Source organism: Archocentrus centrarchus, chromosome 14, assembly GCF_007364275.1.
Source record: "Archocentrus centrarchus isolate MPI-CPG fArcCen1 chromosome 14, fArcCen1, whole genome shotgun sequence".
NCBI classification, from domain to species: domain Eukaryota; kingdom Metazoa; phylum Chordata; class Actinopteri; order Cichliformes; family Cichlidae; genus Archocentrus; species Archocentrus centrarchus.
Window position 1 is genome coordinate 8,414,250 of NC_044359.1, and position 15,661 is coordinate 8,429,910.

The 15,661-nt window shown below is 41.1% G+C and overlaps 1 protein-coding gene across 1 annotated transcript; it reads left to right on the forward strand.

Annotated features, from left to right (window-relative positions):
- The first annotated feature begins 6,033 nt into the window (after positions 1–6,033).
- Positions 6,034–14,520, forward strand: LOC115792625 (rho GTPase-activating protein 22-like). The gene is made up of 9 exons (XM_030747234.1): positions 6,034–6,193; positions 8,504–8,617; positions 10,037–10,244; positions 10,319–10,451; positions 10,579–10,652; positions 10,777–10,898; positions 11,340–11,574; positions 13,123–14,043; positions 14,246–14,520. The coding sequence occupies exons 1-9, from the start codon at positions 6,034–6,036 to the stop codon at positions 14,484–14,486; spliced, it is 2,208 nt and encodes a 735-aa protein (XP_030603094.1). The 3' UTR covers positions 14,487–14,520.
- Positions 14,521–15,661: the final 1,141 nt, after the last annotated feature.

The following is a 15,661-nucleotide window of genomic DNA, read 5'->3' on the forward strand; positions in this document are numbered from 1 at the left end:
GTGGTTCCATCCTAACATAGTGCCACATTAAGACTTGAAACACATCGTTCTTCTTGGCTTGTTTTATGAGTAAATAAGGATTTTCCAAAACTGTGGAATGGTGCCATAAATTTTTTTTTAAAGAAAATTTTCTTCTGAAAACCTACTTAGATTTGCCAAACATGATATTATGATATGGTTGCTATCACTGCTAAATCAGCAATTACTTACTAAAAGGTGTGCCCTACAGTATCCAAATCTCTACACTAGAGTATAAGTGTGATATTCATTTATCTCTGAATCTGGTTTGTGGAATTTGGACTATAAACTGTTTCAGTCCAACCTTTCAAAAAGTGCAAACTCATCACAGTAATGTAATTCTTGCATGTGGCATTCCTCAGAGTTCATTTCTAGGGCCACTGTTTTTTTGTTTTTTGTTTTTAATACATTTTGATACAGAGACATCATAAAAGAATCATATTTTTCCACTCCTCTACAGACCACTGCTTAACCGAGGGCTGGAAGCTTGAGTTAAATCCTGTGCTGTTGCTCATCCGGGGTCAAAAACAAGTAAACATTGTAAGAAAGCAACTGAAGGAAAAATCAGCTGACCACTCTTCAACATTTGCAGTTAAAAGTCACGTTTTGGCTTTCTTAAGTTATGCAGCCAATAACAGAACAACACAGATCCTGCTTTAAAGATTTTCTGATCTTTTCTTTGAGCAGCCAGTGTTCAGAGTTTTTGCAATGACATCAGTGCTGGATTTGTGCTTTAGTACCACCTGTGACACAAGTGCTGAAGTTCTTTAAAATGAGTAAAGTCAACCTGGCAGCTGACTTAAAACAGCTTTATTTACAACACACTGCATATGTAAATATTATAGTTAAAATATATTTAACAGTCTGTTTTATACAATTTGTCACAGTTAAAATTTTATAAATTCCCAATATTCATCAGTGTAAAGACTTTGGAAAGTAAAGAAAGGAAATATTTCCATAAACTTTAATGTTTATCCAAAAAAGAAACAAACAAACAAAACCAGTTTATCTCCTGACAGTGTTTAAAATACATATATGCAAAAATTTATTAGATTAGATTAAGAGTTTTTTAAAGCCAGATGTTTGATATCAGTTTGGTGTAAGGACGTGAAAGACAACAGATACAATGTTAATCACTTCGACACAGTTTCTCCCCCATCACCACTAGCTGGGATTTCATTTTGAACATAAAAAAATTTAAATATCCCCACCTTTAACAACTGACATGCTTCAAATTCTGAGACCAGAACATGATCAGATTGATATTTTTTTTAAAGGCTGTACAGTGGCAGACCCAAAATGAAGAGACTGAGAAGAAGAGGCTGACTTAAAGAGCGTACTGAAAATGATCTTGTGGAAAAAGTGAATGTTGAGAGGCAGTGGAGGTCAAAAGCTATTACTGAGGAGCAGATGGAGAGAGCAAAGGAAGGTTTCTAGACATGGAACAAGAGACTTCAGCTGGCACACATGGAAAATCTGAGGCACAGGAAAGTTACATTAGTAACCAGAGTAAACTGAACTTGAGAACAAATGCTAAAGCATTCGACCTTGACTTTTCAGTATATATACAGTGCAGCTGATGAGTACTTGAATGGGGACAGGTGTGCCAGCTGAGAGCCTGACACGAGCTGAAGAAGCCACACCCAGAGAGAGACAGGAGGAGAAACAGAGTGGATAACCCACACTGGAGGCGAGCGATCATGAGATAAGTGGTCTTCGCCTCTAAAAATGTGATTTTTTTCTTTTTTTTTTATCTTATTCACCAAATATTCTGGTATTTTTAAAATATTTATAACTTAATTTCAGCTCATATATCATGTTTTACTGACTTTTCCCTCAAATATTCTTCTTTTTACCCAATAAGCAAGCTTTAGCCAGAATCTAGGGAACTTTAGTTTTTCAGCTTTTAATTTCTCTTTTTTGTTGTTTTTTGTTTTGTTTTGTTTTTTGTCAGTTCATTAGCTCATTATCCTTTACAAAACAATGAGATCTGAAATGTCCATTGTATTTATTTATTTTTTTTAAACATAAGTCTTCAATGAATAATTTGGTATATGTCCTGAATAATATGTTTTAAATTACAGTTTAACAGCTGGACCAGCATATGAACAGTCTCATTATAAGTCTTATATATCATATTGTTTTTTTTGCAGTATCCAACCCACTGGACAGTACATGTGACTGAAATGTGCTTATTGCTGCTGTTGGACTCGAGAGATCAATTTTATTTAATTTTTTCTGAAAGACAAAAGACGACTGGCTCCTGGTTAGCAATATTTCCATGCACGTGATTCATTGCAGACATGCAGTCATAGAGAGGAGGAGAGGAGGTGACACATTTAATTTAGTGGAGAGAGCGCGCGCGCGCGCGCACACACACACACACACACACACACACACACACACACACAGCACTTTCTAATGAAGAGTATGCTGTCCATTGGCAGATGTATTGACAGACAGATGTGAAAGCTCTCAGCTGTAATTAGAATGCAGTCAATCAGTCACACAAACCAGCAGACTTACAGTATGGCACGAACAGATAGATACAGTTGTGTACGTGATGTGATTTGATAGGAAAGATTGTTTTTTTTTGTTGTTTTTTAAATTTTGATTAGTACAGGCTGCTCATTGTCTGTCAGACAAAAAAAAAAAGGGGGGGGGGGGGGGGGGGGACTGATTGGACAAGGCCAAAAACTTTAGGTGAGGAGGTGGAGGTGTTTGGCAGGCGTGTGCTCCTTTAAGTTAACCTGACAGCATCTGAACGTGTCAACATTATGGCCACTTTTAGGAAAAAACCGCAATCTTACTAGGCTGCATCTAGAATCATTACAGATTAGTTTTATATTGTCACTAACCCATACATACAGTTCATATTTCATGCCTTCACAGTATAGTTCAAGTCAAGTCAGGCCAAGAATGCCCTCATAATAAATGCTTATAATTTTAAGCTATAGCACTATTAAAAATGTATAAATAGCCCGTGTGACATCAATAAATGGATGTTAAATCCTTAATTCATGTCTCAGAGAGCTGGGAGAGTGTTTTTAGGATTTACAACACTTATTTTTGATGAAAAACATCTATTTTCAAACACCATCATAAGACATGAAAACATAACAGCCATAATGTGCCATAATCCTCTTGTTATATTATTGAAAAATTGCTTGCTGCAAATTGCTCTGTGCATTCAAAGCAGTGGTGGGAAACCTTGCATTCATGGGACTTGCACATGTGTTTCCCACACTCATTGAAATGGCAGCTCAGGTTCATTTATAATCCTATGAGTGGTTTTGTACTGAATGTAACCCATGGACTGAATGAGTCACCTGAATTCAAAGATTAAGAGGCTACAAAGTGTGTGATTTGTCACCAAGGATTGCAATTGCACCATGACTTTGGGGATCAGTCAAAATGTGTTTCTTTTAGCCGCGACACTGATATTTTTCTGTCGGCATTTAAATTCATTTTGGCTAAATCATCCACCGTAATTCTGCATCAGGACTTGGTCTTCCAAGTTTTCTGTTGTCAATACTGTGGAGTCCACCGCAGTCCGTCTCACTCTGTGTGCACATCATGGATTTTACATGCTTCGTGATCCTTACCAGCTAATAGAAACTCCAAATTTATGCACAGAGTTGATTAGACCTTAATCTGCCCCTACACCTGATACACGTTCCGATCCTCACTCAAACAGGCAGAGATACTGTGTTAGACCTGTCCAAATGTTGGGTGCTTTTCATGCGGTCATTTATATGACCCCAAGAGGTCCCCTGAGGTCCCCTATGTACCTGTGGCTGTTCAACTGCCTTTAAAAACGACCGTTCCTTTTTTTGTTTTCTTGTAAGGTCAAGCTTGGCTGTAAAGTTCACATGTCGACATGCTTCTGATGTATTAACCCATAGGCAGGACAACTGTTTATTTGATTCCTTGTACTGAGCAAGGCTCCAGGAGTACACTGTACATTCTATTATACATCAGGCCAGTGAAGCTTATTGAATTGGACTGTATTGAGAGAGAGAGGCTCCTCATACTTTAATGGAGTTCAAAAGTTGACTGGACCAGCCAGCCTCTCTTATTTTAATGTCCACTTGAATCATGGTAGCAGTAGGTGTGTGTGTGTGTGTGTGTGTGTGTGTGTGTGTGTGTGTGTGTGTGTGTGTGTGTGTGTGTGTGTGTGTGTGTGTGTGTGTGTGTGTGTGTGTGCTGCAGCAGGCCATACTTCAGCAGCAGCAGAATTTGAGCCAGATAATCTCTCTCTCTCTCTCTCTCTCTCTCCATTTCTCTGGCTCTCTGTCTCCCTCTCCCTCTCTCACCATCAGCTGTGATTACTTTGGTAAAACAGCACTGCGTCGCAGTGAACCAATTTTCCTAATGCACAGCCTTCATGCACACACAGAGACTATGGTTATTGATGAGGTAAATGGGGAGGGGGGCAAGTGGGGCACAGAGACTGCTGGGAAATGAAGAGACAGAGAGAGAGAGAGAGAGAGAGAGAGAGGGGATAGTGGGAATGAGACAGAAGGACAAGCTGGATGGGGACAAAGAGTGGGACAACAGGAGATACAGATAGAAAAGGATGGAGTGACGGAGGAGAGGAAGAACAACAACAGGGATGGCAAAGACCTGGACATTAAGACGTGTAGACTGGAAATGGAGCAAGACTGCAAGATAACGAGCTAATAAAGCAAAGGACGTGAAGAGAGAGAAAAGGAAGGATGCAGGAATAAATATTAAGATCGTGTCTTTCCAGATGGAGGATGGAGTAGTTTGATTCTCTGGTGGGAAGAAAGGAAAAAGGAAAAAAAAAAGATGTTTTTTCTTTTTAACTTTATAAAGAAAATATAACATTAAAAAGGAAATGCAAATAATGCTGAATCTTTGACAGACAGTCATGAGATACAGGAAGTAAAGTCAGGCATTTCACTCCTGGAGGTATTGATGGGTTCGTGGGCATTCTGAGTGGTGACTGTTGGCTTTGAAGCCTCAAAAGGGAAAATGAAGACTGGGTGTCTTCTGTCTACCTGCCACCTGCCAGAATTGTTGATTTTGTATTGACAGTTTATCAACACAAAATGCCTGCACTCAAGACCAACGGAGATTTCCAAAGAAAGAAGGGGAATACTATTTTAACCAGAGGATGAGTAGGGTTGTCTGCTTGCAGAGGTGGGAGAGCAACATGCTGGGTATTCTCTTTGCTTAATGTCCAGGACAAGCCACTAGAAATCTCCTTTAACATGACACTTTTAAAGAGGAGTGCACATCTTCCAGGAACCTCTCATCAAGTATTTGTCCTGCAAACCCCAAAGTTGAAATCTATCCAAAGATCTCCTTCTGAGGCTCTGTAACCATGAGATGTCTTTCCATTTGAGGTTAAAATCTCAGGCTCCTCATCTACAAGAAACCTCTCTTTAAGTCATCTGTCTTTTTAAAGACTTGTCAAGCTTTTTGTCCCCTCAGAGCCACTTTTTAATGCACATTTGAGACAATATTCGTCAAGAAATTGAGGTTTCCTCCTGCCAAGGACATGTCTGAAAAGATTTCCACCAAAAAAACCTCAGTCTATCCAAGAACGTGTATTTCACGGTCCTTGCCTATCAAGAATATCTTAAGTATTTTATCAAGTATTCTATGAAATATGAAAAAAAAACACACACACACAAATCTGAAGTGATCTATTTGTTTAAATTCTTTCACAGCTCTACAAGTCGTCCCAAGAAAGCTTCCTGCTGGCCCAGTTCTCCAAGTGGAATTTCATATTAACATACTTCCAGCAGAACTTCTTTTTTAAGCACTTTCATCCACCAATAATCTAAGGTTTACCTTCCCCCAAGGACATATCCAACAACGTGTATGTCATGGTCCATGTCCATCCAGAGTAACTCTTTTCAAGGATCTTTCCAGCTCTTTATGAGCTACCAAGATGTTCAAAACCAGACTGAAGTACTACTCGATGAACCTGGGTGCTTATAGGAAGAAGAAATAAGTGCAACAACAGGAAAATGAAAACTTTTTATGCAAGTCCACTCTCTGAAATGCTTACTTTCTGTCACTAGTCTGCAAAAAAACCCACAAAAACCAAAAACATCTGCGCATCTACAATCAAACCAGGAGCGCTGCAGCATGGGACTCAGCTGCTTCAAGTCCTGGAAGAATGACAGTACAGGCCACAAAGGTAAGACACACGGACACAGGCACACACACCATCACTATATTACTTGTTAATCCCTCTTCCTAACCCCAGCTGTGTGAGTTTTTTGTGTGTGTGTTGCCCTTGAGTGGCACCTGTTAAATGCTGAGTCAGGGTCTTAAGGTTCCTATCAGAGGTGATGGTGTGTGTGTGTGTGTATGCGCTTCAGAAGAATGTGTGTGTGTGTTTCATGTGACTTTGAGGAGGACAGAAAGTGAACATGAAAGGACAAGAGGAGAAAGGAGGAAAGTGTGAAAGTGGGGAGATGACCGTGTGCCCTGATGGCAGTTATTTAGAGGGGTTAATGCATGAATGAATGTGACAGTGCAGTTTCTTTATTTAGATACTACAACAGACACAGTGCTGTTTTACTCAAGTCCAGTTTACACAGGATAACTATTCTAAAAATACAACAATGCCACAATAGAAAATACTGAATTTCCTAAAATGACAACATCTTGGAAGATTTGTGAAAACTATGACACTTGTCTTTAAAATCATAAACCATGTTCTTTCCCTAAAATAAAAGTGGATCTAGTCTCTTTTTTTTCCCCCCTTCTGTTTGTAAACACAAATATCTAATCAGGAAATCACAGCAGACACTCAATGACTCATCATTTAGGCATGTAGACATGGTCCTGCTGAAGTTCACACTGAGCATCAGGATGGGGAATTGACTTGGAACGTGGCACGGTTGTTGGTGCAAGATGTGCTGGTCTGAGTATTTCAGAAACTGCTGATCTACTGGGATTTTCCTGCAAAACCATCTCTAAGATTTACAGAGAATGGCCTGAAAAAGAGAAAATATCCAGTTCTTTGCGTAAAAATGAGAGGCCAGACTGCTTCAAGCTGATGGGAAGGCAACAGTAAGTCAAATAACTACTCATTACAACCAAGGTATGAAGAAGAGCATCTCTGAATGCACAACACATTAAGGCTCGAGGTTAAGCTCAGCTAAGAACAGGAACCTGAGGCTATAATTTGCATGACCAAAATCAGACAATAGAAGGTTGGAAAAAATGTTGCTTGGTCTGATGAGTCTAAATTTCTGCTGCGACACTCAGATGGTAGGGTAAAGCACCGATCCACCCTGCCTTGTTCAGGCTGCTGCTGGTGAGGTAATGGCGTGGGGGATATTTTCTTGGCACACTTTGGGTTCCCTTAGCACCAACTGGGCATCATTTAAATGTCACAGCCTGAGTGCTGTTGCTGACCATCCCTTTATGACCACAGTGGATCCATCATCTGATGGCTGCGTCCAGCAGGATAATGCACCACGTCACAAAGCTCAAAACATCTGAAACTGGTTACACTGTACTCAAATGGCCTCCACAGTCACCACATCTCAATTCAATAGAGCCCATTTGGAACACTGCCTTACTGTACTCTGGCACGGAGGCTCCACCCTCCTGCCATTCAATCAGCCAATCATCAGCGGGAGAAATAAAAGCTCTAATGGAAGAGAATGAAGAGAGATTGACCAGTTTGATTCAGACAGTGGATTGTGACAGCTGCCGCTGGTCAGTGTGGTACAAGAAGTATTAACAGTAATATTTACATTCCACATATTCTCAGGGAGGGGACCTGTTAAATATCTATCACTAAATAATGCAATTGTATTGAACATGGGTTATATTGCAACTCATGTGCATGGGTTATATTATATTGGGTTTGAGGTATTGCAGAAGGAGAATGTTGTGCTAATTACTGAGGGGAAAGGCATTTGTACGGTTCAGTTTTTGTTGCTCTGCTCTCTAACTGTGGTTGTGTGGCACGTCTCAGAGTCTTCTGGAATATTACTTCAAATATTTTTTCTGATTCATTCACTTGCTTGTTCTCTTCCTCTTTGCTCAAAATCTGACCCACAGATATCCAGTCTGAGTGTTTGTTTTACCCACCCACTCAGTTACCAGCTTGGACACTTCTTTGGCGTTTAGTGTATCACCAAGCTTTCATTTGTAAGCCATTATGTTGAATGAGTTTCCAGTCAGTTGTGCTTTGTCCTAACCCTTCCATGTCTCACTGGTGAAGCAGGTTTCATGGCATGTCTCAGAAACGAGTCGCAGGATGAAAAGAACAAATGTGTGCAGGGAGGCTGCAGCATCTAAATGATACTGTGACTGTCATACCACTATTCTGCTTCATCATTACTTTTACAATTGAGGATCACAAGGCAGCGTAAATGAAGTGCAATACTGTTATAAAAGTACTATATTTATATCTGGAATTGATTATATTAACTCTAGCTTTGACCTGAACCAGCCCCTTAAAATCTCCATGGTTGTGTGTTTGTAGGTAACAGAGATGTGTTGGCCAGCCCTGGCTCCTATTTCTTTTTATCCAACAGCGCTGGTCAGGGTGACGAGTGGCTGAAGAGCCTTAACAAGGGAGTCTGGATCCCTTTCACAGGTACACAATTTCATTAGTTTCATTTCTCATTGGCACACAGTTTAAAAATACCCTATTTTACTTTTGTTTTCTTCTGTATAATCTGAAGGGTATTTAAGATTAAATATTAAGATTTGAGAAGGTCATTACATGTATTGCAGTACAAACAACACTGTGTAGACATTCCAGACTTAAACACATGCATCACTGTGTCCTCATGCTTGTGTTTTCAAAGTTTAGTAAAGACTCAAGTAAAAGATATGAAGTGTTAGAAACCTTTGTTTTAGTGTTTACTTCCTACAAATGAATGATTGATATCGTTAATTTTCCATCAATACATGTGGTAATTACAGGAAGATGTTTCCAAATATTTGCTTTAAAACAATGTGTATTCTGGGCTGATTGTCATGTAACAGCTGTACAGAATGCCATGTTGGACCCAATATACAGGACTAAACTCAAAAGCAGCTTTAATGCTGAAGTCTCTCCAAAATACAAACAGAACATGTAAGCAAGGCAGCGCTAGAAGCCAGGAATACTCAGGATCACACAGCATGAGGGAGGATGTGACCACAAAGTGAGGACTTAAATACACGCGTGAGGTAATTAGTGAGAGAGGACACAGCTGGGAAAACAAGACACAGGTGAACACAATCTGACTAATGAGACAAGGGGAAGCAAAACTGAACACAATGCACACAAGACAAAAAACTAGCAAAATAAAACAGGAAGTAACTAAATGTGAGAACAGGAACTTGTCACAGAACACTGGCGGGCAGGGAAACAAACTCAAGGAATTAACTATAATTACAAATTTGCAAAGGAAGCAGAACCAAGACTGAGTAAAAAATCATGGAGAGAAATAAGCTAAAATACAAAACTCAAAATGACCAGAACGAAGAACAAACTAAGAAGAAAGACGCAAAGGTGAAAATCTAAACTAAGAAACAAACTGAAGTTACAACAGAACTTGAGCTATCAAAAAACACAAAACACTGGGCAGAAGACCAAGGACCATGACACTAATGCCATATACAGTATCAGGGATCCTCAAATCCAGGCCTCGAGGTCCGCTGTCCTGCAGGTTTTAGATGTGTCTCTGCTTCAACACACCTGAGTCAAATATAGAAGTCATTAGCAGGACTCTGGAGAACTTGACTGCATGCTGAGGAGGTAATTCAACCATTTGATTCAGGTGTGTTGGATCAGGGATACATCTAAAAGCTGCAGGATGCTAGAACTCGAGGCCTGGATTTGAGGATCCCTGCCATATATAATGCAGCAGCAGTTAGTGTTAAGGGGTTAAATGGAGACGGGTCAAAGCCAGACCCACATGCTGTGACAGGTCACCTACAAGTCCTACTATAAAATTTTTTTGTTTATGATTCCAAGACTTTTGCCTTTGGAGAGCGGGCATATTTAAATCTTTCCCTCTTGCAGGGGTCTTCGGTCAGCGCCTGGAGGAAACGGTGCTGTATGAGCGACGTTACGGGGTGCGCTTGGTTCCTCTTGTGGTGGAGCAATGTGTGACCTTCATCCGAGAGCGAGGCCTGCATGAAGTGGGCTTGTTTCGCCAGCCTGGACGGGCCAGTTTAGTCAAAGAGCTGCAGGAGGCTTTTGATTCAGGAGAGAGACCATCCTTCGACAGGTACAGTTCCTCTGCATGCTCCCCGAGCTGTTCTCCTGATCCTGCTCTCTTAAGAGAAAGTGTTTTATCTGCAGTAGCACAGACGTCCACACGGTGGCATCACTGCTGAAGCTCTACCTCAGACAGCTGCCTGAACCTCTGGTTCCTTATAGCCACTACCAGGACTTCCTGTTCTGTGGCCAAAAGCTGTCAAGTGACCGCACACTGGTAACTCCACACTACACCATCAAGTTTGATTAAAAGCAGCTTAACCCCTCTAAAAGTCTCCACTGTTATTTTGGCCTCAGGTGGTTTAACATCTCACCTTGTTGCATTGTTCTCCTTTTTCTCGCAGGGTTTGGGGGAGTTGAGAAATCTTCTTCACGAATTACCAGTTGCAAACTTCAACTTGCTCAACTTTATCTGCCAGTAAAGACACCTTCCCCCCCTTTCTTTATTTTTGTGTGACTGAGTCTAATAGTTAAATTCAGTGAGTTTTTTTGTTGGTCTTTTTATGGTTACTGAAAATGTATAACTGTGTGTGTATGTGCAGGTTTCTGAATGAGGTCCAGAGTTACTCCTGCACTAACAAGATGAGCATCCAGAATTTGGCAACTGTGTTTGGGCCAAACATCCTCCGAGCCAAAGCTGAAGACCCACAAAGCATCGTGGGAGGTAGACAGCACACGAACACTCGTGCCATCCCTAGATTTTATATTAAAGAGTCTGAAAAGAGAAGCTAATGCAGAAGTGCCTTGAACAAGCATTCTTTCTAGTGGTCAGCAGGGAGTGACTCTTCTCATTGAAAAAGGAAGTCTAATTGTACAAAAAAAAACCAAAACCCTATTCATCTCATGATTTGTGACCTCAGTAAACAACTTTATTCTTTACTATAGCATAAAACTCAGGGCTATTTTTTGGTATTGTTTCTTTCTTCAATTAATATCAGAGTATACTAAACAGCATATATGCCATATTGCTATATCTGCAATAGGTCAGTATAATATCGGTGAACTGATGTATTGGTCTGGCTGAAATAAATTATAGGAGGAGGGCTTTTTGAATCTTTAAACACAAGCAGTGAGGTCTTCATAAGAATATCTGTCTGTGCTTCAGGTGCAGCTCTGGTCCAGGTGCTGATGTTAGAGCTGATCAGAGAACATGAATCTCTGTTTGCAAAAGTCCCCCCGCCCATCTATGCCCGCCCACTTGGAAGTTCACATGCATCTCCAAGTGTTCTGAAACAGCCCCATCTCCACCCGTTGCCCTGCCTTCGCCAGCTTTCTCTGCCTCTCATAGCAGATCACTTTAGAGAAACAGGACAGCCTGCTGCAGAAGCAGAGGACTCCAGGTAAAAGAGACGTGCCGTAACAAAGCATCACCATCAGCTAACTCTCACGACAAGCAAACTTCACAGTTCTCGCAATCACCTAAGAAACGTGCATTTGCACTGGATGCTCTGGGGAGCCAAGCCAGTGTTCACAAACTGTATGAAACATCATGAAAACTCACAAATTTGCCTTAATTTTGTTGTCATTTGTACAGTGACAGCAAAAGTAAATACAAAATTAGAGTGAAAATAATATGTTGATAGATGTGAAGTTTTATGATCAATTCAGATGAGATCTAGGCAGTACCTAAGCCAGAAACACAGAGGTTTCCTTTTCAAACACAAAGGCTGGGAACGGCAAAGACCACACACACACACACACACACACACACACACACGATTCATTAGTCAAGGACAAGATTTACACAGAAAGAGAAAAAGGAATAACGCTTTCCCCACAAATGGAAAACAGACAATGACATTTGTAAAGGGAGAGGAGAAAAGGAAGAAAGGATGAGGACACCATTCACACAGATGAAGAAGAGACAAGGACAAAGCTCACAGAGTGGAAGGAGTAAGACACAATTCACTTAGTGAACGAAAATATGAGGACACCATTCACACAAAGGGAGACAACGACAAGGGCAGAACTCAGACTCACCCAAAGAGGTGAGGCAGAAGAAGACAGGGTTGTCATTCTCAGAGAGGAAATGACATATTATATGACATATAAGAGGGGGAAGAGTTTCCAGATCAAGATCTACAAGGTCTGGAATGAGAAACCAACCAACAGGAGAGAAGCTTTTGAACTGCTGCTAAATGATCCAGTGCTGTAAATAATGGAGAAGAAGTCAAAATTAGGGCCAACCCATTCTCACTGTCAACTCATCACTGACACTGACACTTTGTAAAGACCTGCCAACCTTATATTGTGACGCACTGTATAACTGTTAGATACAAGATCCATAAACCTAACCATGTGCTTTTAATGACTAACCCTAACAAACCAAAACAGAAAAATGCTAAAAAAATTGCCTCAAAGAGGACTCAAACTTTTGACTTCTGATTGCGTTTTCATTGTGTAACTCACCGCTCCACCCGCTGATGTGGACTTCTGTAGTTTTGTTGTTTCCCATGATGCTAACTGGTTACATCTTCAGTTAAAATACAATGAGCCGGGGTTTCTAACCAAGCATCAACTTGTGATGAGTTGGGAATGAGAATGTGTGACTTCAAACACATCTCACACCTTGCCATAGGTACCCATCCTCCTCAGTTATCCTCCAAACTTTCTCTTCCATCTATGTCTTGCCCACATGCTCTCTGGAAGTAAGCTCACTATGCATGAGATAGAGCCGTGATTGTCATCCCCACCCTTTGTCTTCCTTATCCCAGACCCAACAACCTCTTCTTCCTGTGGTCACACTTTTACTTACATCCTTTCATTGTCATCATCAACTATGACCTGACATCATTAAACCTTTTAAAGTTTGATTTTAAATGATTTTAAATGATTTTAGCTGCAAAAACGTGCATCACTTTTACATTCTAACTTTCTTTTTCCCGTAGCTGTGCCTTCTCTGCTGCTGCCAAATCCGACTTGTCTTGTGGTCAGAAAAGACAACTTGGACATCGCTACACCTCCTCTCACCCAGAGAACTGCTTCTACCCCATGCCGTCCAATCAGCCCATTCAACACCACTCTGACAGACATAACATAGATTGTCACCAGCATAACACTCACCAGGTACCACCCACTGCAAATGTTCAAGCCTCTGAAACCAGCTTCCAGGTGCCAGACAACTCTAAGTCCAGACCAGAGCTCATAGGCTGGACCAAAGTTTGGCCAGGCCCAAGAGAGGTCAGCTCTGCTTTCTGGAGCACTAGTGGTGCAGATGAAGAGGGTGCAGTACCAGAACCAGCCAGTGTGGGCAGCAGTGAGGCTCAGGAGGAGAGCACCCCTTCTGCCTACGATAACCTGAACAGAGCACCCCTACATAAACCGATGATGGAGGTCAATGATGGGCATTTTGAAACCAACTCTCCAGGAAGCCATATTGGAACTTGTGAAGAAGAGGGGGAGTTTGAAGAGGTGGGTCACACAAGAGATTCCTCTTCATGGTCTTCCTGTGAGGTTCTACCACTGGATGAAAGCAATGATGATGTTGGGGCGGTTATTCCAGTAAGAGATGGAAGGTTGGCTTCACATCAGGAAGCAGAAAAGGCAAACAGTAATAAAGATGATCATGAAGACAGCAACAGTGACGATGAGGACTACCACATCCACCACCCTAACTCCCCAGCCTCTGGTTCTGTATGTACTGGCAGCCCCCTCAGTACAGGCAGTTCAGATGTCTTCCTCCCTTCTGGGCCTCCTGATCTCCAGGGGGCTGAAGATCAGTTACAAACCCAGGACACCCACTCACTCCTGGCTGAGCTGCGGCAAAAGATGGCCCAGCAGAAGGTTGAGTACCAGGCTAGGATTCAGAGGTGAGACACCAGTGCTTTCATTGTAAGCACCTAATTTTTCTACACAAATAATATATTTTATCACAGAGCATTAAAATACTTATTTCATTCTTAAATGATCTTACATGATAAATACTGCATTTAAACTGATGTTTTTTTAAAGTGTGGTGTCCCACTAGTGTTTGCTTAAAGCCTTTATCATATGGTACATGTGTGTCTGCAGGTTGGAGCGCTGTAATGACGTCCTTGAGCGGCAGGTTGCAGTCCTGCGGGCCAGTCTGGAGCAGCAGAAGCGCAGCCAAAGTGTTGCCGAAATCAAGATTCGCGACATAGAGCGAGCTAAAGCCGACGCCAACCGTCGAAACAGCAAGCTGCAAAGAGAGATGGAGCTGTTCTTCCAAATGTATGGAGAGATCAGGAGAAGGGGAGGAGACAAAGGAGGGAGAGGAGGAGGGAGCATCTGAAGATGTGTTTTTGACAGATGTGGATAAGGCTGGAAGGGAGGTCAATAAGCAGTATGAAAGGGGGAGCAAAGAAAAATGCTGTCAGCATTAGATAGCTTCTCTGTGTTGAACAAGCAGACAGACTGTGAAAGCACTGAACTGTGGAGGAAAACAGACAGTGCAAAATTTATGTATTTGTACGTTAGCTCAATCAGCCTTAGGCTGAGGTGTTCTTGGTCTCCAGAAGATGGAATGAAAGTTGTTTGAGAACATAAGTCTTGGCAAACTTTTTCAGCAGTATCTGAATGGTTAAATGGTAGACTAGAACATGTAATCGACTTTCTATTTGTCATCCGGCTTATGAAAAACAAGCTTGAGGTGTTATCTGAAATAAACCCAAGTCTCTTCATTCTGAACTATTTCTCAAAACCAGGATCTGGATAACAACTTAAAGCCATAAGATTCACAACTGTTGTACTGCTGTGTTGTCACAGATGACCTACACAGTGAACAGAGAATTCCAGCTTAGTTCACGTTTTGTGTCCAAGTACTATTGGAAACATCAGTGCTGGTTTCTTTAAAACTGTGCTTAAGTGGACAATTCACTGCATCCCTACCTTCTTTTTCTTGACTTTCTTCACAAGCTTGTCTCCACGATATCCTAACAAGAGCTTCCTGCTGTGGATAATAACCTTTTAACATTTACTGGACCCCAAAATGTACTCATTTTCTCCATGTCAGCAGTGTCTGTTTTGAAGTTTATACTGGAGTATAGAGGAATATGCCTGGATAAATGTGGGACACAGATTATGTTTTGTGTGGGACAATGTGGGACACAGTCTTGAATTTTGATACACCTTACTTACTTACCACACAGGCTTTGCAACTTTCCCAACATTTCTAGCTTAGTAAATACCATAAACATAAATCGAAGCTAAAGTGTAGTTTCAGCTGATTTTCTGTCTGCTAATCGTTTTTTTTTTTTTTCAGACATACATCCATAAATCACATAGATTTTTCTAAACAACACACGTCTTGTGGAGCTCACATGTACTTTGAGCTTCATGTCATATTTTGAAATAACTCAAAATGCACTGGAACAGAAGCAGAGTGGGAAAGTTTTTGTTTCTACAATGTAAGTGCCAAATACCACGAAGACTGCATGAAGATGCATTTCCAAATAAAAAGACACATTT